Source organism: Aethalodelphis obliquidens, unplaced genomic scaffold, assembly GCF_003676395.1.
Source record: "Aethalodelphis obliquidens isolate GAN/ISIS:26980383/991018 unplaced genomic scaffold, ASM367639v1 scaffold10, whole genome shotgun sequence".
Lineage (NCBI taxonomy): Eukaryota > Metazoa > Chordata > Mammalia > Artiodactyla > Delphinidae > Aethalodelphis > Aethalodelphis obliquidens.
Window position 1 is genome coordinate 29,065,322 of NW_020837954.1, and position 23,652 is coordinate 29,088,973.

At 39.4% G+C, this 23,652-nt stretch overlaps 1 protein-coding gene across 2 annotated transcripts in view; it reads right to left on the minus strand.

Annotated features, from left to right (window-relative positions):
* Window positions 1-23,652, minus strand: part of GCH1 (GTP cyclohydrolase 1) — a 53,405-nt gene that overhangs the window by 24,304 nt on the left and 5,449 nt on the right. For both annotated transcript variants that reach the window (XM_027111293.1, XM_027111294.1), the window contains exon 2: window positions 2,682-2,791. In XM_027111293.1, coding sequence (XP_026967094.1) covers window positions 2,682-2,791 — 110 coding nt within the window. The remainder of the gene's footprint in view (window positions 1-2,681; window positions 2,792-23,652) is intronic.

Sequence of the window (23,652 nt, forward strand, 5' to 3'; positions counted from 1 at the left end):
CAAAAAGTGGTGTTGGGAAAGCTGGACAGCTACATGTATATCAATGAAATTAGAACACTCCCTCACACTGTACACAAAAATAAACTCAAAATAGTTTAAACACCTAAATATAAGACACAACACCATAAAACTCCTAGAAGAGAACATAGGCAAAACATTCCCTGACATAAGTCATAACAATATTTTCTTAGATCAGTCTCCCAATGCAAAAGAAATAAAAGCAAAAATAAACAAATGGGACCTAATCAAACTTACAAGCTTTTGCACAGCAAAGAATACCATCGACAAAACAAAAAGACAACCTACCTAATGGGAGAAAATGTTTGCAAACGATGTGACCGACAAGGGGTTAATATCCAAAATATACAAGCAAGTCATACAACTCAATACTGACAAAAGAAACCCAATCAAAAAATGGGCAGAAGGTCTAAACAGATGTTTCTCCAAAGAAGACACACAGATGGCTAACGGGCACATGAACAATGTTCAACATATTAATTATTAGAGAAATGCAAATCAAAACCACAATAGGTATCACTTCACATTGATCAGAATGACCATCATCAAAAAGTCTACAAATAATAAACGCTGGAGAGGGTGTGGGGAAAAGGGAACCCTCTTACATTGTTGGTGGGAATGTAAATTGGTGCAACCACTATGGAGGTTCCTTCAAAAACTAGAGTTACCATATGATCCAGCAGTCCCACTCCTGGGCATATATCCAGAAAAGATTAAAACTCTAACTCAAAAAAATACATGCACCACAATGTTCAGAGCAGCACTATTTACAATAGCCAAGACACAGAAACAACCCAAGTGTCTATCAACAGACAACTGGTTTAAGAAGATATGGTGTATGTATGCAATGGACTACGACTAAACCATAAAAAAGAATAAAGTATTGCCATTTGCAACAACGTGGGGTGACCTAGAGAATACAATACTAAGTGAATTAAGTCAGACAGAGAGAGACAAATATCATATGATATCACTTATATGTGGAACCTTAAAAATAATACACATGAATGTATAGACAAAACAGAAACAGACTAATAGACATAGAAAACAAACTTATGGTTACCAAAGGGGAAAGGGATAAATTAGGATACAAACTACTATACATAAAATACATAGGTAATAAGGATTTACTGTATAGCACAGGGAACTATATTCTATATCTTATAATACTCTAGAATGGAAAATAACCTGAAAAAAAATACACACACACACATACAGCTGAATCACTTTACTGTACACCTGAGGCTAAAACAATATTATAAATCAACTAAAATTCAAAAATAAATTAGTGAGTTCCCTGGTGGCCTAGTGATTAGGATTCTGGGCTTTCACTGCCGTGGCCCAGGTTCAATCCCTGGTCAGGGAACTGAGATCCCACATGCTGTGTGGCTCGGTAAATAAATAAATAATAAATAAATAAATTCTTTCAGAAAATTAAAAACTAAATAAAAATTTAAAAAAGAAATATATGCATCTGTGCACCAAAAGAATGCTGATAGCAGTACTGTTTGCAATAGCCAAAAACAAAAAAACCACCACCAACAACAACCAAAAAACCCAAACAGAGAGAGAGAGAGGAAACAATACAAATGTCCTCCAAGAACAGAATAAATTGTGGTATGTCTGTACAATGGAATTATATATAGCAATGAAAATATAATGACGGGCAATAACATAACATCAATGACTCTTTCAATATGGAACAAAAGAAGCTAAACACAAAAGAGTACATTCTGTAGACCCCACCTATTTATATATAGTAATTGAAAAACCAGCAAAACTAATCAATCTATAACGTTACAAATCCATATACTAGTTACCTGTGGGGACAAGATGGGTTAGGGATTAACAAGGGGCACCAGGTGAGCTTCTAGGACACTGATAATGTTCTAGTTCTTGATCTGTGAGGTAGTAGGAAGTACCCTAATGATTTGTGCATTTTTCTACGTTTCACTTCTATAAAAAATGAAAAAATACTTTAACAAAAAAATATGAAGCAAATGTTAACACATTAAATTTAGGTGATGGGTGTTTAGATATTCATACCACTATTTCCTATAAGTCTTCCATTTGAAAATTATTAATAAAAAGTCAAAATAAAATAAAATTATATGGGGGGAGGGAAGAGAAAAGGACAACTCTTGGTAACCCACATGTTCTCAAAAGTATGTTTAACTACAGCAAACTAGATAACATTATCTAGCTCACAGATTCATTTTTCCTAAAATAGAAAGGGTTGGAAACAAATTAAACCCACTAATACTATAACCTCTGCCACAAGACATTCTGCAATCATTACTGCTCATGTCATATTATACAAAAGTATATCTTGGATCAAGTCAAAATAAAGGGCAAAGGTTTTCAGAGCCTGCAGCAGCTACCTAAAAAAAAAAAAGATGGTCTTTAATCTCATTATTTTAACCTATTAACATGGTATTTACTGTGAAATGCTTGCCCAGAGGGCCTTCTGCTACTTTGTTTTTATTTTGTTAATTTCCAGCTATTAGATTAGTAGGGTTGATAAAGAGTAACTGTTTATGTGTAATTCTAAATATCTGGGATATTAGGAATTAGCAGGTGACAATTTAAAATATAATTATCCTAACTTTAAAACTGTCATTGTGCTTTTAAACACTGTTAGGAGACAACACAGAAAAACTTACCCTTCCAACAAATGGAACTAGATGATGTTCACACATGGAAAACATGTCTATGTCCTTCACAATCACCATCTCATCATGATCTTCATCAAATATAGCATCATTTAGGACATCTGAAATCAGAGGCTTGCTTTAGTAACATTTCCAATTTTACAGTAAGATAAAGAATAGAAAAGCTAACACCCTGTAGGTACGTGTAAATTGACAGTCAACATAAGAATGTTGATCCTAACTAAAATATTAATGGCATGCAAATTAAAACTTGTTATTTTTCTCCCACCACATTAGCAAAGTCTTTTTCTTTAAATGGTGGGGAAAATCCTTATGATGTGGTATTACATAAAAAATGCAGGATTACCAATGTATTTGTAGCATAGGAGAGGAAGGGAAAAAGAGAGAGGGAAGAAAGGAGATAGATTATGCAAAACAAAAGAGTGGGTATTTCTAGTGATAGGAATGGTCTACTTTCACTTCCTTCCTTACATTTTCCTGTACCTAACACTTTCTCTATAACAAATGTGTAGAAAACTATATCTGAGAAAAAACCAATTCTACCTCTCTGATTGCTGAAGCTAGATCCAGATACCCATAAACTTGACCTCTGTTATTACCACCCCAAATAATTTTCTATTCTTATAAAATTTTCTAGTTATTGTATGCAAGCATCAGACTCATTCTAAACAGTTGCCTTCCTCCTCCCTTCCTAAGGAAATCAATTCTATAGTTTTTATGTCTGTGCCTGTCCAGGTTGGCTTTGGGTGATGAACAGTGTCTTGTTTAACCTGTGGACTCTGTCATATAGGGCCAGGCTTACAACAGACATTTAGAAACAAAAACTTTATTTTTAAAAACTGCACTCATATCTGAACAGCTTGGCAGACTAGATACATTCAAGTCATCTAGGTATGTGATTTCAAGGATTTGGGGATACCCAATCTACACAGCATGAGACAGAAGGGAAGAGATGAACAGAGCTTTGTAGCCACATACTGCTATTTCCCCTTGGAAAGGCAGGCTGCTGAGTGAGTCACAGGGAAGATGTGCAAATGTCCACCCACACAGCCTGACCTTCAGTGGCTCCGTTGCTACCAGAAGAGAGGCTCACAGATATTGAGTTATCAGTTAACCACAGTTGTCATCCCCCGATTTAGGCTATTCAGAGACATATTTGACTGTGTGATACAGCAGTTATTAGTGTGGTAAACAAAAGTGAACATGTGGGGTTTGGACACAGAGATAAACATGACACCCTGGTTAAGAGAGGCTAAAAAAATCCAGGGAGGAAAAGGCTCAGGGCCATTCTTTAAGTAAATACTCCTCCAAAAGCAGTTTTCTCTTCTGAATACTCTGTCCTAACCTTCAGTCCTATTTTTGAAAGAAGTCCAAAAATAGATCCTCAGTGCTCCTCAAAGTATCTTGGAGTTCTCCATGATTTTAATGTAATGTTACTGCCATGCATAGCTGACTAAATAAAATCTTTAGTCACACAAGGAATCTTCCTGAAAGTAAAAACAAAAAAATTTTTCTTAAAGAACAAAAGAGAATTGTCAAATATAGGAAGTGTTCGTTTGTTTTCTCTGGCAAAAAATGAGAGCATCCCCATTCTAAACTCTGACAACAACCATATGGCACGTGTTAAATGCTGGCCCTCAAGTTAGGCTTATGTTAGCATCTGGCTCCATTGCTAACTGCAGAACCTTGGGCAAGGCACTCTGTGCCTCAATCTGCTCAGCTATAAAATGGGCATGAAAAAAGTATCTACTTCAGAGAGGTATCCTGAGGATTAAATGAGATAATCCACTTGTGTTTAGAAATATGCAGGTGGGATATGCGATAGATAATATTATTACTATTACTATAATTAAGAATAAGAGAGTTGCTAAGCTATGTTCCCATACACATTGATGTACACCAGAATTTAAAAAGCAATAATTTGCTTCTAAGGAACAGACTGCAGAAAAGGAAAAGTAATAAATTTACTATGGAGAAACCTGGCAGACACTACTTTAATCAAATAATTAAGGTTAACTTTACCAGTAATAAGACATACTGATAGCACGTAGCTCCTGACATAAGACCATGAGAAGGGCACATCACCTCTGTGGAATTCTTCCCCAAAATCTGTAACTGCAGTCTAATCACCACACAAACTGAGGGACATTCTACAAAATATCTAAAGAAGAACTCTTTTTAAAAAGACATGGAGGGAATTTCCTGGTGGTCCAGTGACTAGGACTCTGCATTCTCACTGCTGTGGGCCTGGGTTCAATCCCTGGTCGGGGAGCTCAGATCCCACAGGCCACGCGGCGTGGCCAAAAAAATAAATAAATAATTTAAAAATAGACATGGAAAGACTAAGGAACTGTCCACGCTAGAGGAGACTAAAGACACATGACAAGTAAAAGCAACAGAAAAACTAAAATCCAAATAAAGCCTGTAGTTTCGTTCATAGTGTTGATGATTGCACCATGGCCATGGGAGATGTTAGCATTAGAGGAAGCTTGGGAAAGGGTATATAGAGAATCTCTCTTACTATTTTTATCATTATTCTGTAAGTCTAAAATTATTTCAGAATAAAAACTTCTAAAAAACACAACAGAGGGACTTCCCTGGTGGCGCAGTGGTTAAGAATCCGCCTGCCATGGGCTTCCCTGGTGGCGCAGTGGTTGAGAGTCCGCCTGCCGATATAGGGGACACGGGTTCGTGCCCTGGTCCGGGAAGATCCCACATGCCGTGGAGCGGCTAGGCCCGTGAGCCATGGCCGCTGAGCCTGCGCGTCCGGAGCCTGTGCTCCGCAATGGGAGAGCCCACAACAGTGAGAGGCCCGCGTACCACACACACACAAAAGAATCCGCCTGTCAATGTGCGGGACACGGGTTCAAGCCCTGGTCCAGGAGGATCCCACGTGCCGCGGAACAACTAAGCCCGTGTGCCACAACTACTGAGCCTGCGCTCTAGAGCCCACGAGCCACAACTACTGAAGCCCGTGCACCTAGAGCCCATGCTCCACAACAAGAGAAGCCACCACAATGAGAAGCCCGCACAGCGCAACAAAGAGTAGCCCCCGCTCGCCGCAACTAGAGAAAGCCTGTGCACAGCAACAAAGACCCAATGCAGCCAATAAATAAATAAATTTTAAAAAATAAATTAATTAAAAAAAAACACACAACAGAACAATGCCCATCAACTGGAATATATAAGCAATGGAGCACTACTCAGCAATAAGATGGGATAAAATAATGATTCATGTACTAAGATGGTTGAACCTCCGAAGAATTATACTAAGTAAAAGAAGTCAAAGACCTGCACACACAAAAAACTATGTGAGATTCTAGGAAAAGCTAATATAGTGATAGAAAGCAGACAGAAAGTTTACCAGAGACCACAGAGGATTGGCTGCAAAAAGATATGAAGACATTTTTTTTTGGTTGATGGAAACCATCTACATCTTCGTTGTACTGGTGGCTATGAGTTTGTCAAAATTAAAATTGTGCACATAAAGTTGGTAAATTTTATTGAATATAACTTACACCTTAATAGAGCTAACTTAAAAAAAAACTGTAGCATAAGGGACTTCCCTGGCAGTCCAGTGGTTAAGACTCCACACTTCCACTGCCAGGGCCACTGGTTCTATCCCTGGTTGGAGAAGTAAGATCCTGTGTGCCGTGCAGTGTGGCCAAAAAATAAAAAAAAAAACAAGAAAAGTTTAAAAGTTGTGGTATATTATGAAATCTTTTGTGTAAAAGTCGAAAGGAGATACGAACATATACACACATATATATGCTTATCTTCAAAAGGAAACACTAGAAGAATAAATCAAAAAGCAAATAAAAATGATTACCCATAAAGGACTAAAAGAACAGGCAAAAAGGGATATGATAAAATGAGACATCTTTGAATAAAATTTGTTACATAATTTTGACTTTGAAATCATGTAAATGTTTTACATACTCAAAACTAAACTAAAAAGAAAACAACTAGCGACCCCATACGTTGTGATGCTTTGTGCGATAATGGAGCACTGATGCTTTGCCTCTATCCTATTTCATTAAAATGGATCCAGACTATAAACTTGACCCAGCCTAATCATTTTTCTTCAGTAATGAAGTCTCCCTGCTATATTTATTTATGTTTTGCTCCAACATTATCTGAAAGCTACCATCTGTGGCTAATAAGAACAAAACACTATCATGGATTGTTTTAATTTCCTGTCTGTTATCAGCAGCAAGGAGGTAACCCTGGAAACAAGGATTTATGGTATTCTATTTCCCACTGTTGGTCATAACCAACAAAAGAAACCAAAGCCACCTCCAAAAGTTGAAGGCCTATCTATAACAACACCACACACAAAAAGTATAAAAGTATACCTTTCTCATGTCATTAATGACTAAGCAATGACAACAAACAGCCCTGCTGGGCAGCCATCCCTCAAGCATTTTGTCCCTTCCTGAAAGTGCATTAAGGCAGGCCCACGAATGACCCAAAGTATTTAAGCACCCTCTGAAGCAGAAGTTCTTACTCCCCCAGTGAGCTTGTTAAAACACAAATCCCTGGACCCCACCCCCAGAGCATCTGATTTAGGAGGTTTGGGTGAGCCTGAGAATTTACATTTTTAACAAGTTTCCAGAAGATGCTAATGCTCCCGGTCTGGGAACCACACTTTGAGAGCCGCTGTTTTGAGGTATTCCATGTTCTGTGCTGCTACACAGAATCTTTACATCTTGAAAATGCTCCTACTGATACAGCATATATATTAAGGAACACAGACCTGTTTCTGCTGGGGTAAAAGGAAACTCCTAGGGGAAATTCCACACAAAAGGAAAATTATATCTAAGGAACTTTCTTTTGCATGAGTGTTAACAGTAATTAGCACTATCCTGGATGTTCTGTGATCAGCACCAAAAATTAGAGATCTTTGAGGAAGTCAGATTTGCACAGATGATCCATCTTCCTGGAGGACAGCATTTAGACAATGGAAGAAGACCTGGAACGCTGAACATGCGTCCATCCTAAGGGACAGGAAAGAGAGAATGGGGTCTGCTTACTGGTTTTCGAATTAAGAGAGAACAAGACGCAGAGAGTGAGACCTAACAAGGCATCAGGCCTCTTCGCTCTTGGCTGGAATTAAATCAACTCAAGGGGCTAACAAAGATAAGCCCACCTGATTTAGGGGAGAAAGATCTGAATCACTGGCCCAAACCCTCTAACATTAGAGCTGCCTCAACCAGCATAGAGTACTTACTTCATTGTACTTCCTGGTACCACTTATCTGTGTTGATTTCTCCCAACCTTGGAGGTAAGTGTTGTAGCTGAAGGCTTTGGAGTTTCCACACAATACCCTACACACCATGCACAGAGCCAGAGCTAAACAGAGATCTTCCATTTTATCTAATTAATATCTCAGTCTTTATCCTGTGATTTACTTCCTTAAACTAGAAGACTCCAAAGAAACTCATGTGGCCAAGGGAACATAAGAATTCTCATTGCAACATTATTGGTAATAACAAATATTAGGAATTTAAATGTGCATCAGAAGAACAATTATACATCTTACTTAGAAAAGCACTAAAACCATTAACTAAGGTATCTCTTCCCTGTGAGTAGCAGTAACCTTCGACCAAGATGTATGCTTGATTATCCCTTGTCAAAATCACATATGTACTGACCTCCCCGCTTACCGCTTCAGAACAGTTCTCAAAGTTCTCTGAGAGACTGTCCCTCAGGTTATAATCCTCAGGTTGGCTCAAATAAAATTTTCCATTTCTTACTTAGATTGACTATTGATTAATTTTTTTCATTGACAAGAGTATGTCCATTTAAATGAAGTAGAAACAATACTACCTGTTGTTTGTGGACACACACATAAAATGAAAGTAAAAACATAGGCATGAGAGTAAGAGATCACATTCAGGATAGTGGTTAACTCTGCACAGGGAGGCTAGCAGGATCAGAAAGAGATAACTATGAGCTTTATCTGTATTTTTTAAAGCAATTATAGCAAAATATTAAGGTTTGCTAAAATTGGATGAATGTTGGCTAAATTAGTTCTTTATACCTGTTCTTGTATATTTGAGATATTTCATTAATAAAAAAAAGATTTTTTAAACTGAGGAGTTCTTACACATGCTGGTGTTTTGTTTTTTTCCTGAAAGAAAAGCAAGCAACTGAGGTTACCCTTGCACAAGACTGGGGCTAGAGAAGGATTCCACAGGAAAGACACAGCCTGCTTCACGCAATGCTGCAAACGCCTTCAGAAACCTCCCTAAATCACACTCTGCAATTAAAACAAAGGCTTCTGCCCTGAGTGTGGCACTGAAACTTTTTGCTTTCTACCTCCTGTTTGAAAAGTTTGTCCTATGAGTACGAGCAACATTAAAACAAATTAAAAGAGAAAAGAAAATCACTATCTCTGCTTTCATTTCCATCATGGTAATACACCTCTTGTTAGTATTCCAACAGGCACAGCTTTTTGCACTTAACAAGACAGAGCTAACATTTGTAAACTGGCCAAAATAAGCATGAAACCGAATATTCCACAGACTGACATAATGATAGAAACTAAGATGACTTTAGACAACCATTTGCACCATCTGCTGAAGTAGGCAGAGCTGCTGCACAGCTCTGATATGCTCCATGAACGTACTTCATAAACTGCAAGTTTGTCAGCAGGAAAGATCCAGTGCATTGCAAAGAAAGTCAAAGTTTGGTTATTTGGGAAATTTTCCTTCCTGCCATCCTTGGCAGAGATAAATTCCCATGTTGCATCTAAGCAACTAAAATATAGCTAAGACAACATGAATGGACCTTGAGGGCATCATGCTAAGTGAAATAAGTCAGACGGAGAAAGACAAACAGTGTACGATCTCACATGTGGAATCTAAAAAAGCCGAACCTGTAGAAACAGAGTATAATGGTTACAAGAAGCTGGGAGGGTGGAGGAAATGGGAAGAGGGTAGTCAAAGAGTACAAACTTCAAGTTAGAAGATGAATAAATTCTAGGGATTTAACACCTAGCTTTTTAATTATAATTAACAATACTGTATTAAATATTTGAAAGTTGCTAAGAGAGTAGATCTTAAAAGGGTGGTAATCATATTGCAACATCTAAGTGTATCAAATCAATACATTGCACATCTTAAATTTATACAATGTTACATTATCAATTATATCTTAATAAAGCTGGGGAAAAAATACATAGCCAAGGCTATGGAAATAAATGTGCTAGCTGCCCTCAACAGAGTATTGATATGCATGTTTCAGCAAATACAGTAGCAGTATGCTCTTCCCATCCTCTCAGCAGCCGTTTTTATGAACACAACATCTCTCCCTGAGAGACAAGTTTCATATGTGAAGTTAATTAAGACCTTTTCCTTGATCACAACAGTAATGTTTGTTACAGTTTATCTATAAGACATTAAAACACTGAAATGAGAAAATGGAAGCACATAAAATCTCTCTACCCACAATTACTTAACGGGCTCTTAGGGAACCACAGGCACAGTAGTTCAAGAAGTATAGTATGGTAAAGTAGAAGGAATGAGTTAAAAGAGTCCAGAGACCCGAGTTCTCTTTCAAGCTCTGTGCCGACTGTGCCCTGGGTGGCAGGGTCCTCACAAGTAAGGTTTTGAAAAAGGAATTCAACATGACTCCCAGGTTCCTGGTTTGCACAAGTCTGCGAGTGTTGGAGATCAATGCCAAATTACAACAGGATTACCCTCCCACTCCACTGGTCAGCTTCTGAGACGTGCACAGCAACGGCTAGTGGCTTTCTGTACTGAGGAAGACAAAAGCACCTGTTTTAAACTATTCAGATTTATTCATGGATAAAACTGAAGGCTCCCAATCATATACACTATTAACTCTCAAAGTTACCTCAGCCAAAGAACTCTCATTCTGGTCACAGCTTAACTACTCTGAAAATCTGTGGTAGAAGTTTCTTATTTGTGGAAAATAAGATCCTTAAAAGGCTGTTTAAAGAAAGAAACACAGTGTATTCAAGGAATCATTAAAAAAAATACACACCTGTCAAATTTAGGGTTTTTTTGTTGTTTTGTTTTTTTTGCGGTACGCGGGCCTCTCACTGTTGTGGCCTCTCCCGTTGCAGAGCACAGGCTCTGGACGCACAGGCTCAGTGGCCATGGCTCACGGGCCCAGCCACTCTGTGGCATGTGGGATCTTCCCGGACCAGGGCACGAACCCGTGTCCCCTGCATTGGCAGGTGGACTCTCAACCACTGCGCCACCAGGGAAGCCCAAATTTAGTTTTTTAATTGGATAATTCTGTATACCTTTCACAATCCAGCTGTTTAACTGAAAATGGAATTTACAAAACAGATGGTAACACGGTCTGGTGTGCAGCAGTTCTAGAGAAAGAGCACACCAATCTGATAAACTATCAATTTGCTTCAAAGCCTTTAGTAGGCTCATCCCTTATCATCCTACTTTCACTTATGCCGTGAGATTTCACACTGACGGATGTCATGGAACCATTTGTAATGCTATCCGACAAATAAGTACCAGCAGGGTGTGCAAGTCTCTATCATTCATGACAAATGATTAAGGGACAAGGGATCATCTTTTAGAACAGTGGCTCCCAAATACAGCCAATCATAGGGAGCCTTGGAAAACACAGCTTCCCAAGCCACCCTGATAAAGTCTGATTCACTGAGTGTCGGGGTGATCCCAGGATTACGTCTTTTAAAAACCCAAATGATTCCGATAACCAGTCAAGCTGGGAGCGTAGGATTTTAAGGGGTGAAAGAGGATGAAGGTTGAAAATGGACCCACTATTGGCTCTAGCTTGCTGTTCAGCAAGGCCAAACAGCGGGCAATATAATTCTTCACCATAAACCCTCACTACAGTCCCCAAGTCACAGGGTGACAACTTGCACGGAACACTGTGAGCTCTGCCCAGGAGGCCTGGAAGAGAGACTGAGGTTGGAGGTGGTGGGGTGAGTGACCAGGAGAGACAAAGGGAAGAAGCTGGAGCCACCTTCAGAGCGGGTGGCAGAGAGGGCCACATGGCCCAGCAAAACATAGAGGAAGGAGGACCTCACACAAGAAAGTTGTACCCATCTCCCAGGAAAAATATCAGCCATTTAAAGACACCATTTGGCCCCGACAGCCAATGCACTAGAAACCAGTTTCAAAGGTAACATGATCATGTTTTCACAGAAATCCTGTACTAATTTCCAAGCTGGATGCAAATATATCAGACTGTGACCTCAAGAACCTTAAGATCTGAGGAAATAAGAAGTCTATGTGTAAAAATATTTGGATAATGACTATAGCTAAACTACAAAAGCAACAGTTTACAAAAAGGGAAAATTATGGGCCAGGAGAAGAAATACGGCTAAATTGGATAAAGATTTGAGCCAGGCCTTAAGGATGGATACGAGGAAAGGAAGAGAGGGTTTTCTAGAGGACGTGAAGAAGGGAGGTACTATATGAGATGAAATACAGAGGTGAGAAACAATAAAAGGAGAGGTACACTGCCTGAATGGGTCATGCACTGGGCAGAAACCAAATTCCCTTCTGTTTTAGAGCATTTTTCAAGTTAAAATTTACATTTAGTTCATAACCTCTTTCAAGTCCTGCCACACTCTGCATTGGTCAGAAGTTATTATCCTCATTTGACAGATGAGGAAACTGATGCTGTGCCTGCTGAAGAAGAGCCAACTGCTGGTTTGAGGGCTGGATTTTGACGCCTGTCCTCTGACTTCCAGGTGAGAGCCTGATCACCAGCCACCGGAAGTCTGAACCTGGTGAGCCCAGTGGCTGGAAAGCCAAATCAGGAGTTGCTGCAGCCATGAGGTGACAAGGCCTAGAACAGCAAAGGAAATGAAGAGAGCAAATCCGATTCTTTAAAAGAAAAATAAAATATCAATAGTTATGTATAGGGAGGCTGAAGGAGAAGAGAGGGTCAAGCTAACCGCCAGCCCAGGAGAGCAGCTAGGAAGAGTGGCCTGATCACAACCATCTGCTAGAGCCCAGAGCTGGTGCACCTCAGTCACAAAATACTGTTTAGCCAACTATTTATTTGGTTTATATGCAGGAAAATTCAGTAATTTAATGCTACTTTGACCTTTACTTTCCGAAATCAAACTGGAACAGTTTCAGGGGAAAAGGAGAATCACATTAAATCTTCAAACTAATAAAAAGGCTTTTTTTTAAAAAAAGGAACTTCTCTATGGAAGTTTATTCTAGGAAACCAGTAAAAGATAGCTTTTCAAACCAACTAGAGTCTTACAATCTTCAAGATCCAAATATTGTGTCTCTCCTGATTGTGATATTGCATGAAGAAAACAGCATTCCTAATAAAAAGGTTTTCCCTGAATTTAATCAAGTCTTTAGACCTAACTTCCAGTTTCCAGGAATATGAGGGATAGAGAAACAAATTAAATGAAAACAAGAAGAAAAGAATCACACACATCTCAAAGGTGGAGTATCTTACAGGATAGCTGACAATCTCTGATAAATCGGGGGGAGGAGGGTAGTAGGAACTTTTCTAGATTTAAACCTAACAATCAAATGCAAACGTATGGATACTGAGTGGGTCCTAGTTTGAACAAATCATGAGTGAAAGACATTTGGGACAACTGGGGAAATCTGAATGTAGATCAGGTACTAAATGATAAGAAGGAATTACTAGTTAGTATAGGATAGTATAAACGGTTAAGAAGAAAAACACCTTCAAGGGTGACATTTCACCTCTAAATACACATCTCTGATTTGCTCTCAGTACAAGAACAGATCATACCAATATGACAAAATGTTAATTTTGAATCTAGGTAGTAAGTATACAGCTGTCCCTCATATAATTTTGTCTACTTTTGTGTTTGGAAATTTTACATAATAAAAATTAAAAGTAAAATAAAATGTCATGATTCTAACAGAATATCAGTTTTATTGGCATTACTGTTTAACCAACGAATCCAACAATTCCTCTTCTAATTGATAAAAAGCTTTATTAATAGACTGAAACCTCAAGTGCTAGTATGACTAGCAACTACTTACTCTTCTTGGAGAAGTGTCTACAATACTCCTGAGGGGAAAGTCTTTAAATAAATGTTTTGTCCAAGCAAAGGGGCTATAGGTTAGAAGATCACCAACCCTAAAGAGCATATCGATGAAGAACCTTTTAAAAAATCTGCGTCACAAGAAAAATAAGAGAGACCTGTTACCGTAGAAACCATCTGTGTGGCTTGAATGTTTCAAAGGAAAACAGCACCTCTAGCAACAAAAGAAGCCTAAGGTCCTTGCTAGGACCTCACCTGTCAGCTGCTGGAAGTCAACAGAGTGAGCAAAGAGAGAATGCCAACAAGCGTGCCCATACTACAGAGACCTTGGCGAGACAATCCAACTCTAGTCTAACTGCCTTTCCCCGCAGACCAGATCCACAATAGTCTTGAAAGTGACTTGTGCAGGGTCATAAACTCGTTAGTGCAGATGCTGTGACTAACCCAGAGTAGTTGTTCTTCCCATTATACCAGGATGAGTCTTTGTTAACACTAAAATGGTTTGAGAAACACCCAACGGACCCTTAGCATCAATATTATATCAGTGAACATTTCTAACATGCTAAATATGTAGCTAAAAGACTTGTCGTCCTCTTATAAACTACTTCACTTGTAAAGGGCCACCCTTGAAAAGGCTCAGTTTATTGTGCTGGAGGGGTATAGGAAGAGTTAGATATTAAAATGAGAGAAAAAAACAGCATGGGCTAAGCTTGGCCTCCACTGAGGCAAATCCTGAAGGCGCTGGAGGCTGTCAGCTAACTGCACCTTACCTTTATGGCTGAAAGGCAAATTGTTTTTGATGGGCAACCAGAGTGGCACTCCTCCACAGTTGCCTGTGCATTAACAGAAGCACTTATATCTTGAAGGGGTGGTCAGCTAGAGAGGTGTGATCTACAGCAGCTCTACCTTAAAGCGGTCTGGAGTTCTGTAGAGTCCTCGCCGAGTTTGCAGCCTCTCAGTTGAACTCCAGCACCCAGTACCTTCATCACTGCTCATGAACATCTTACTGCGAGTGCATAAACTATACCATCGGTGTAATTGTCTTTTAAGCTATTTTAGTGACAAATTCCTTGTTTGGGACATTTGTCAATGGCCTCTGTTGAACTGGGCTCTGATTCCTATTTGGAATGAAAACTAATACATGTATGATCATGCCTCACATCAGTAGCCATGAACTTCACTGAAACAGCATCTGGACCAACCAGATCTCAAAAAATGTCAACCCAGAACTCAGCAACTGCCAATTTCCTCACCTAAACCTGGATGTTTGTTCACAGAACTCTAGAGAGGCAAAAGGTGTTGACTGGTGGAGGTGGCAGGGGGGAGGATTCTCATGGTTAGCAGCCAAAACAAAAAAAAAACAAAAAAAAGAGGAACAATTAGAGGAAGAGAGCAGGCATAAGGGCCAAATATTGCAGAACAAGCCTCATGTAGGACTTCTGCCTCAGTCTCCAGCTCCAGTGTGAGAAGGAGACAGAGTGGATTTTCAAAACAGGCTATGCACTAAGCTATGCACTAAACTAAAATACTCACTTGCCCTCGTGAGGAGGTGGTGATGGAAGAGAATTTAAAAATGCAGGCAAGAGGCTGGAACACAACAAAACATTACAGCCGTGGTGAGGAAAGACAGGAGGAAATCAGTCAAGTGTTTCTGGAAGGAAGAGATCTATCTACTCGATGTCTGTAAAATCACTCTGGCACTGATGGATGGGAGCAGGACAAGCTAGGAGGTAAGACAGCCAGTAAAGAAGTGAGGGATGACCAAGAGTCAGAGCAAGAGAAGGTAAGAGAGTCTAGAGATATTCAGGAAGTATAAGAGTCAGGACCTGGGGCACGAGTAACCAAGGGGATTAATGAGAAGGAAGAATTGCAAGAGGAAATGAACGACCAGATTATAAAGCCTGGACAAGCAACATGTGTTCAGGTAAATTTGTTCATTAGAAGGGCTGACTGGTCAAAATGGACTTTAGAAACATCAGAGAAAGAAGCCAGCCCTAATGCCTTCCCATGCTGATCTTTAAAAAGTTTAAAATAAACCTGCTTTGAAAGCTTCATTTAATTTTAACTCTGTGGTACACAAAACTATGAATATTAGTGTATTCCTTTTATTCCAGAACACCTAAGAGAGTAATCTTCTCTTAACTATCATGGACTATTTGTTTAAAAAAAAAAATTCAAAATGAATTTCCTTCTAGGTTCAGCTCAAAATCTACCTCCTCCATAGTCATCTGTGGTTTCAAGTCTCTCTGCCATAAGAACCCACCTTCCTTCTGACCACACAGGACCCCACTTGCTCCTCTCTGCAGGAACTTAGTACTGGTCCCGGCTAGCACAGACCAGAGGCTCCCTGAGGGCCAAGCCAATGCCAACCAGTTTTGCTTCCCTTTTAACAGTTAGCTCAGGGTCATTCACAGGCCTGATGTTTGATAAATAAACATGCACACAGCTAATATATCTTCAATTCTAAAGATTTCTTAAAATAAGAAAATAAAATACTTACAAATTTAAAAACATACAACATTCTATAGATGAGTTACTGGCTCAAACAAGGACCAAACGGTTCTTTTCTAACTTTAAAACGATGCTCTTAACACGGACGAACCTTGAAAACATTATGCTAAGTGAAATAAGCCAGACACAAAGGACAAAATGATATGATTCCACTCATATGAGGTCCCTAGAATACTCAAATGCAGAAAGTAAAACAGAGGTTACCAAGGGCTGAGAGAAGAGGGGACCAGGGAGTTATTGGTTGATGAATATGGTTTCAGTTTGGGATAACGAAAATGTTCTGGAAATAGACTGTGGTGATGGTCGCACAGCAATGCGAATGTACTTAATGCCACTGAACTATATACTTAAAAATGGTAAACTTTATGTCGTGCATGCTTTAAAGCAAACAAATAAAAAAAAGAATATACAACATTCAACGGTATGCACTTCAACACAGTTGCAAACATGCTGTAGGAAACACAACTGGGTAAGTTGGTAGAGATACAACATAATTATGTTGTATTATTTTGCCTAATTATTCAAAGAGAAGATAAAATAAATTGTATCTCAAACTTACATACCATTGTAGTTACAGAAAAAATTACTTTAAATAAAAGGAAAGATTAAGAATTTATAACTGCATTTAAGAAAAAGTACAAACCCTAAAAACAAAGATTTAAAACAGAACTGAAGTTTCCAAATAGTAAAACCATTAAAACAGACTCACATTTGTAAAGTATAAATGATCAAAATATAATTAAATGTGCTTTAGACAAAATGTATAAAATTTTGGTTTTCAAATATCTCCCTCAAAAGATTAAGTGGGGAGGGCTTCCCTGGTGGTGCAGTGGTTGAGAGTCTGCCTGCTGATGCAGGGGACACGGGTTCGTGCCCCGGTCCGGGAAGATCCCACATGCCGCAGAGCAGCTGGGTCCGTGAGCCATGGCCACTGAGCCTGCGCACCCGGAGCCTGTGCTCCGCAGCGGGAGAGGCCACAGCAGTGAGAGGCCCGCGTACCGCAGCAACAACAAAAAAAGATTAAGTGGGGAAAAGTTTGTTAGTTATTAATCCACCTTTGAACTGAATGTAATTTAGCTAAATTTTTTTGCAATTATTCACAAATTCCCCTGATTAAAAATTTCATGAACTATCTTAAAGTCAGGATGTTAAGAAATGCCTCAAACTAAAACTACTTGGCTTTCTGTTTGCTACAATTCAAGAAGAAAAACAGAATGCCTATGGATTACACTGCTCACATCTTAAATGGATCTTCATATGAAAATGTAACACAGGCACTTAAAACCTGAGGGGGCACGGTGTCCACTGGAACATGATCATGGTCATCACACACACCTGGGTTTTGCTCTGTGCCCTCTGGCAAGTGACTTGACCAGAGGCCTCTCAGTTTCCAACTCTTTATAATGAGTACAGCCTCCAAGTTGACAGGAAGATCATATGAGATCACACGCATACAACCTGGCCCACTTCCCAGGGTTTGGGTGCCCATACTCTTCTCTTCAACACCTAACACTTTCATTCACCAACAACCAGCACATTGCTGCCTTGATACACACCAAGGGGAAGCTCACATGATCCTACCAGTCAGGAAAAAATACCTCAAAAAATTTCTTATTTTCTGTAATTTGTTATATTACTCCCTAAAGTCCTACAATCTGTCTTCTGAGCACATTAAGCTATAGAAACTACTAACAACACCTTCAAACAAAATCTCAGTACTCACTGCTAACACAGACAAAATGTCTATAGCACTTCATACATGCTGGGCATTTCTCTCAGCACTTTATATGTACTAACCCACTTAATCCTCACAATAACCCTATAAGATGGATGATTGCTATTAACTGCCCCATTTTACAGATGAAGCAATTAAGGCACAGCTGGTCAGTAACAGGATTTGAAGCCAGGCAATCTGACTCAAGTCTACTATGTCTCGGGACCTTTTCCTTCTGTTCCACATTCCTTTTAAAACCATTTTCTGCCAACACTTACACTCCTGGATCTCCTGCCTCTCACATCTACCTTTCGGGCAGTCTCTGCTGGTTCTTCTCTCACTCTCCTTAGTGTCGGAATGCTGACATCTCCTCTTCTCACTCCTTTGAGGAGCTCAGGCACTCTCTAAGCTTAACTCTCAGATTTATACCAATAATTCACAAATTTGAATTTCTAGCCTTAAACCACCATGCCATCTCTTGGCCTGTTTAAGTCACTCCCTTTTCCTCTGCACAAATGCAAATTTTAACCACCCTCATCTCAAAATCTGGTCCAGTTGCTTTTGGTGCATAACAAAACATCCCAGAATTTAGTGGTGTACAACTATTTTATTATGTCCTGGGATTCCGTGGGTCAGGAATTCAGACAAGGCACAGGAGAGATGACTGGCCTCTGGTCCACAATGTCTGGGACTCAGTGGGGATGACTAGTTGGCTGGGGACTGGAATCACCTGGAGGAGTCTTTACTCACATGTCTAGTGTTTGGTGCTAGCTGTTGGGTGGGACCCCAGCTAAAGCCATCAGCCGGAACACCCAGTTGTGGCCTGGCCATGTGGCAGAGCTTCCTCACAGCATGGCAGCCTCAGAGTAACTGGACTTTTTACATGGTGGCTCAGGGCTCCAGAGTATCCCACATTCTTAGAACACTTTCCAATTAATCCAACCCCACAGTTCTTCCTCATCACAAAAGAAGGAATATATTAAGCATCAGGTGCTTTTCGCATACCTTCTTAATTCTTGTAAGAGCCCAGGCAAAGCAGGTATTACCATTCTTTATAAAAAGAGAAAGATGAAAATTAAGTTTGGAGACATGCCAGGAATTATACAGATAGTTAAGGGACAAGGTCACATTCAAACTCAGTCTCTTTCTTTACACTATATGGATCACAATGAAGATCAGGCTTGCAAATATATACATCTAACTATTTTTCTCTAATTCCAGGGTAAAGGTTTTCAGTAACCAGATTTTTCTTATTAGCTAGCCCTTAAAAAGTTGTATTTCCTTTGCTCCTAGATTTGAAACAACTTTGTCACAATGTTTTTAATTTATCTATCTGAAAATACATGTACATACTTCAAAAATAACAAACTGAAAATATAGTGAAAAGTCTTGCTTCTACTCTGGTCTGCCATCTGCCCAGTTCATATCCCTGATTAACATATAACCACTTGTATATCCTCCAATTCTTAATGTCAATATAAACATTTTATTGTCCCCCGCAACATAACTCCTCTGCATCATTTAGCCATTCTAAGGGACTAGACATATAGGATGGTTCTTTTCATGGCTGCAGTGACTAACCTTGAGCATATGTCATTTCGTGTATGCAATTCCCAGAGGCAGGATTTTCAAATAGGATATGTGTATTTGAATTTAATAGATGTTGCCAAATTATCCTCCATAAAGATAGCTTACACTCTCAACAGTAATATTTGTTTCCCTATAACTTCCATAATGTAATGCAGTATCAAGTTTCTAGACTTTGGCCAATCAAACAAGGAAAAAGTATATCTTTGGGTGGTCTGCGTGCATTTCTCTTATTGAAGGTGAGGTCAAGCATCTTTCCATGTATTTAAAAGTCATTTGTATTTCCTTTCCTGTGAATTGTCTGCTTACATGTCTTGCCAATTTTTCAATTGTGTTTTTGGCCTTTCTCTCCATTAATTTCTAGCATCTCTTTTATATTAGTATGATTATCCTGTTGTCTACAATATGAATTGTAAATATTTCTTCCCAGTTTGTCATTTCTGTTGGTATTTGACCTGTAAAAGTTCTTAGTTTTTATATAAAGTAACAATTATTTTCTTTTATGGCTTCTAGATTGAGGCATAATTAGGTCAATCTCCAGTGCAGAATTAAAGAAATATATCAGAGAAATTAACAACCTTATATATCTTTAAGCTTTATTTAAAATACTTTTAAACTTACTGAATAGTTGCAAAGATGGCCTAAAGAGTTCCCATATATCTTCTTTATAGACGAAGTCCAGTTAATAAATTCAGAAGGAATTAAAGAACCAAACATCATTATTTTTCAACTTCTAAAAAATACTGGATCTAGGCAATCACCAATGGCTTCTAAAGTCAAGTGAAATGCTGGTGAAAAGCTCTGTAATGGACAACTTCGGCTGATAACACTTAAAGCTAATCGATTATAACATCACAAAAAGACAACTAGATATTTAACTGCTTACTGATGGAAGCACATGTCACCACCTATGAAGTATTCTTGACTAAATTTAAGAGTTATTTGGTGGGGGTGGGAGTGGGGAGAAGCAGGAAGGCAAGCGTCTAAATCTAACTGCTAGTATATAAGCAACACAGGAGCTAAAGGAACATGTTAAATTAAATCGTGAGAAAAATAACGAACAGAACCCAGAATGTGGGAAATTCTATAGGACAAATGACCCTGTTTCTTCAACAAATTGTTAGGGGATAAAAACGAATACCAAACTAACAAATTTTTTAAAAACTTGAAGACATTTATCAAATATAATACGTGAATCTTGTCTGAGTCCTTATTCAAACAAACCAATTTGTAAAGAGATACCTGTGAGAAAAATCAAAGAAATGTAAATATTGGTTAGATATTTTCTATTAAGGAATTACTGTTGATTTCAAGTATGATAATATTTTTAAGTCTCTATTTTCAAGATATAGTAAAGTATTTATCAATGAAGTGACATATCTAGGATTTGCTTTAAAATAATTCAGTGGGGGAAGGTGTGTGACAAGAGGAACGAAGCAAAACCTATGTTTATGTTAAAGGCTGGGTGATGGGCACATAGAAACTCATTATACTATTCTAATTTTGTGTACATTTGAACACTTCTACAATAATTTAAAAACTGCAATCCTGACAGATTTTCTAGAGATTCTTCCCCATGAGAATTTTGATGTGCCAGGGAAACACCCCAGTTGCTTCAACTGATACCTTGGAATAATATGTTGACTGGATACAGAAGAAGCCATCTCGCCAAACAGGTGAGTTTCTACAGGCACAGGACTCTATGAAGGACACAAAGATGTCTAAAGGATGACCTCTGGCCTAGAAGAGAAGTGTTCAGGAGATCCAGTAGAAATAACTTCCATGGCTTTTCCATAAAGCTAATCCCCTACGTTTTTCTTTAGTGTATGAAAAAGCCAGCATTTATTGAGCACCTATGCACAGAGCACTGTGGTAGAAGAAAGACAAGTGTTAAGAAAGGGTCCTTGTCTTTTTTTCTTTTCAATATTTATTTATTTGTCTGCGCCAGGTCTTAGTTGCTGCATACGGAATCTTAGTTGCGGCCTGCGGGATCTTTAGCTGCAGCATGCAGGCTCTTAGCTGCGGTATGCGGGATCTAGTGCCCTGACCAGGGATCAAACCCGGGCCCCCTGCATTGGGAGCACAGAGTCTTAACCACTGGACCACCAGGGAAGTCCCAAGAAGGTGTCCTTGTCTTTAAGAAATTAATTCAAACATTCATCAAGTCATCTACATGTGCTGGGCAATTTGCTAGGCATTCAAAGGTGAGTACAGACAGTCCTCCTTCTAAAAGACTGTGACTGAGGCTTATAACAGAACCAAATTCTAGTGAGTAAATGTCCTCTCAATCTTGAGTATAACAAATTTACCTTGATTCAGACAATCTTTGATTAACCCCAATCTAAATTATCCCTCCATCTAATTGCCCTAAACTCAGTAGAGAATGTATAACCATAGGGAACATATTCATTACATAAGCTGGACTTATGAATTGTTCATATAATCTAGGATTCATAACCTAGGATTCACCAAAGATTAGATAGTTGCCCTCTCCTGGCAAATTTTATTACTGCAGCCTGACTCAACCAAATACTGGACTCAAATAGAGGTATACTGCAAATGAGTCAGTGGGGGAATGCCTAGGCATAGAAGAGTTTCTAGAGCTGGACAAAGAAAACAGCAGAGGGCTTCCCTGCTGGCGCAGCGGTTAAGAATCCGCCTGCCAATGCAGGGGACACGGGTTCAAGCCCTGGTCCGGGAAGATCCCACATGCCGCGGAGCAACTAAGCCCATGCGCCACAACTACTGAGCCTGCTCTCTAGAGCCCACGAGCCACAACTACTGAGCCCACGTGCCACAACTACCGAAGCCCATGTGCCTAGAGCCTGTGCTCCACAACAAGGGAAGCCGCCGCAATGAGAAGCCCACGCACTGCAATGAAGAGTAGCCCCCGCTCCCTGCAACGAGAGAAAGCCTGCACGCAGCAACGAAGACCCAACGCAGCCAAAAATAAATAAAATTAAATAAAATAAAAAAGAAAACAGCAGAGAATATACAAAAAGGGAAGGGGAGGGGAGTTGATTCAAATAAATCAGTAAAATATTATGATTAAAATTAAATAGACTATGAGAGATTATGATGATTCTCATTCTCTATCATTCTCCCAGTGCTGCTACTTTTCAGATATGATCTTGTACAAGTTCTCTCTGTGCCCCAGTTTCCTTATCCCTAAAAACACGGCTAATATTAGCTACCCCGTAGGGTTATTGTGAGGATCAGTGAGGCAATACATGTAAAGAACTCACAACTGTGCTCAGCACATAGTAATCAGGAGTGTTCGTTGTTATTCAGATGTCAGCTCAAGCATCCACACTTCCCATCTCCTAGCATAGATCAAGTTCCTTTGGTAAATGCTCTCATTGAGCTGTGTTCTTTTTATCACTAGATTTCTCCATCTATAATCACATTCATTCATGTGATTCTGATGAATATCTGTTTTAGTCTAATAGACTGTCTGTTCCATGAGGGAAGGAACCATATCTGGTTTTGCTGAGCCTGTTTCCCAGCATTCAGCGCAGTGGTTGGCACTCAGTGAATAAATTAAATGAAATTATAAAGTTCCCAGTCAGTCTTATGAATAATAGCATTTAACATTGGTATAGGTTAAACTGTGTTGAAGGTTAAGTTGAAGTCCTAAAGCTCAGTACCGTGGAAAGTGACCTTGGAAATAGAGTAACGTAATTAGCTAAATTAAGATAAGGCATACAGGTGTAAAGTGGATTCACTCCTATGTGACTGATGTCCTTAAAAGAGGGAAATTTGGACACCGACAGAAGCAGAGATGGGAGTAATGCAGTTGCAAGCTAAGGAACACCAAGGATTGACAGCTACCACCAGAAACTGGGAAGAGGAGGAAGGACCGCACTCCCCTCCCCATTCCCTGTGATTTTCAGAGGGAGTATGGTTCCACCAATATCTTGATTTCAGACTTCTAGTCTCCAGAACTGTGAGACAATAGATTTCTGTTGTTTAAACAGTCCAGTCTGTGGTACTTTCTTTTTTGTTGTTGTTGCGGTACGCTGGCCTCTCACTGCTGTGGCCTCTCCCACCGCGGAGCACAGGCTCCGGATGCGCAGGCTCAGCGGCCATGGCTCACGGGCCCAGCCGCTCTGCGGCATGCAGGATCCTCCCAGACCGGAGCACGA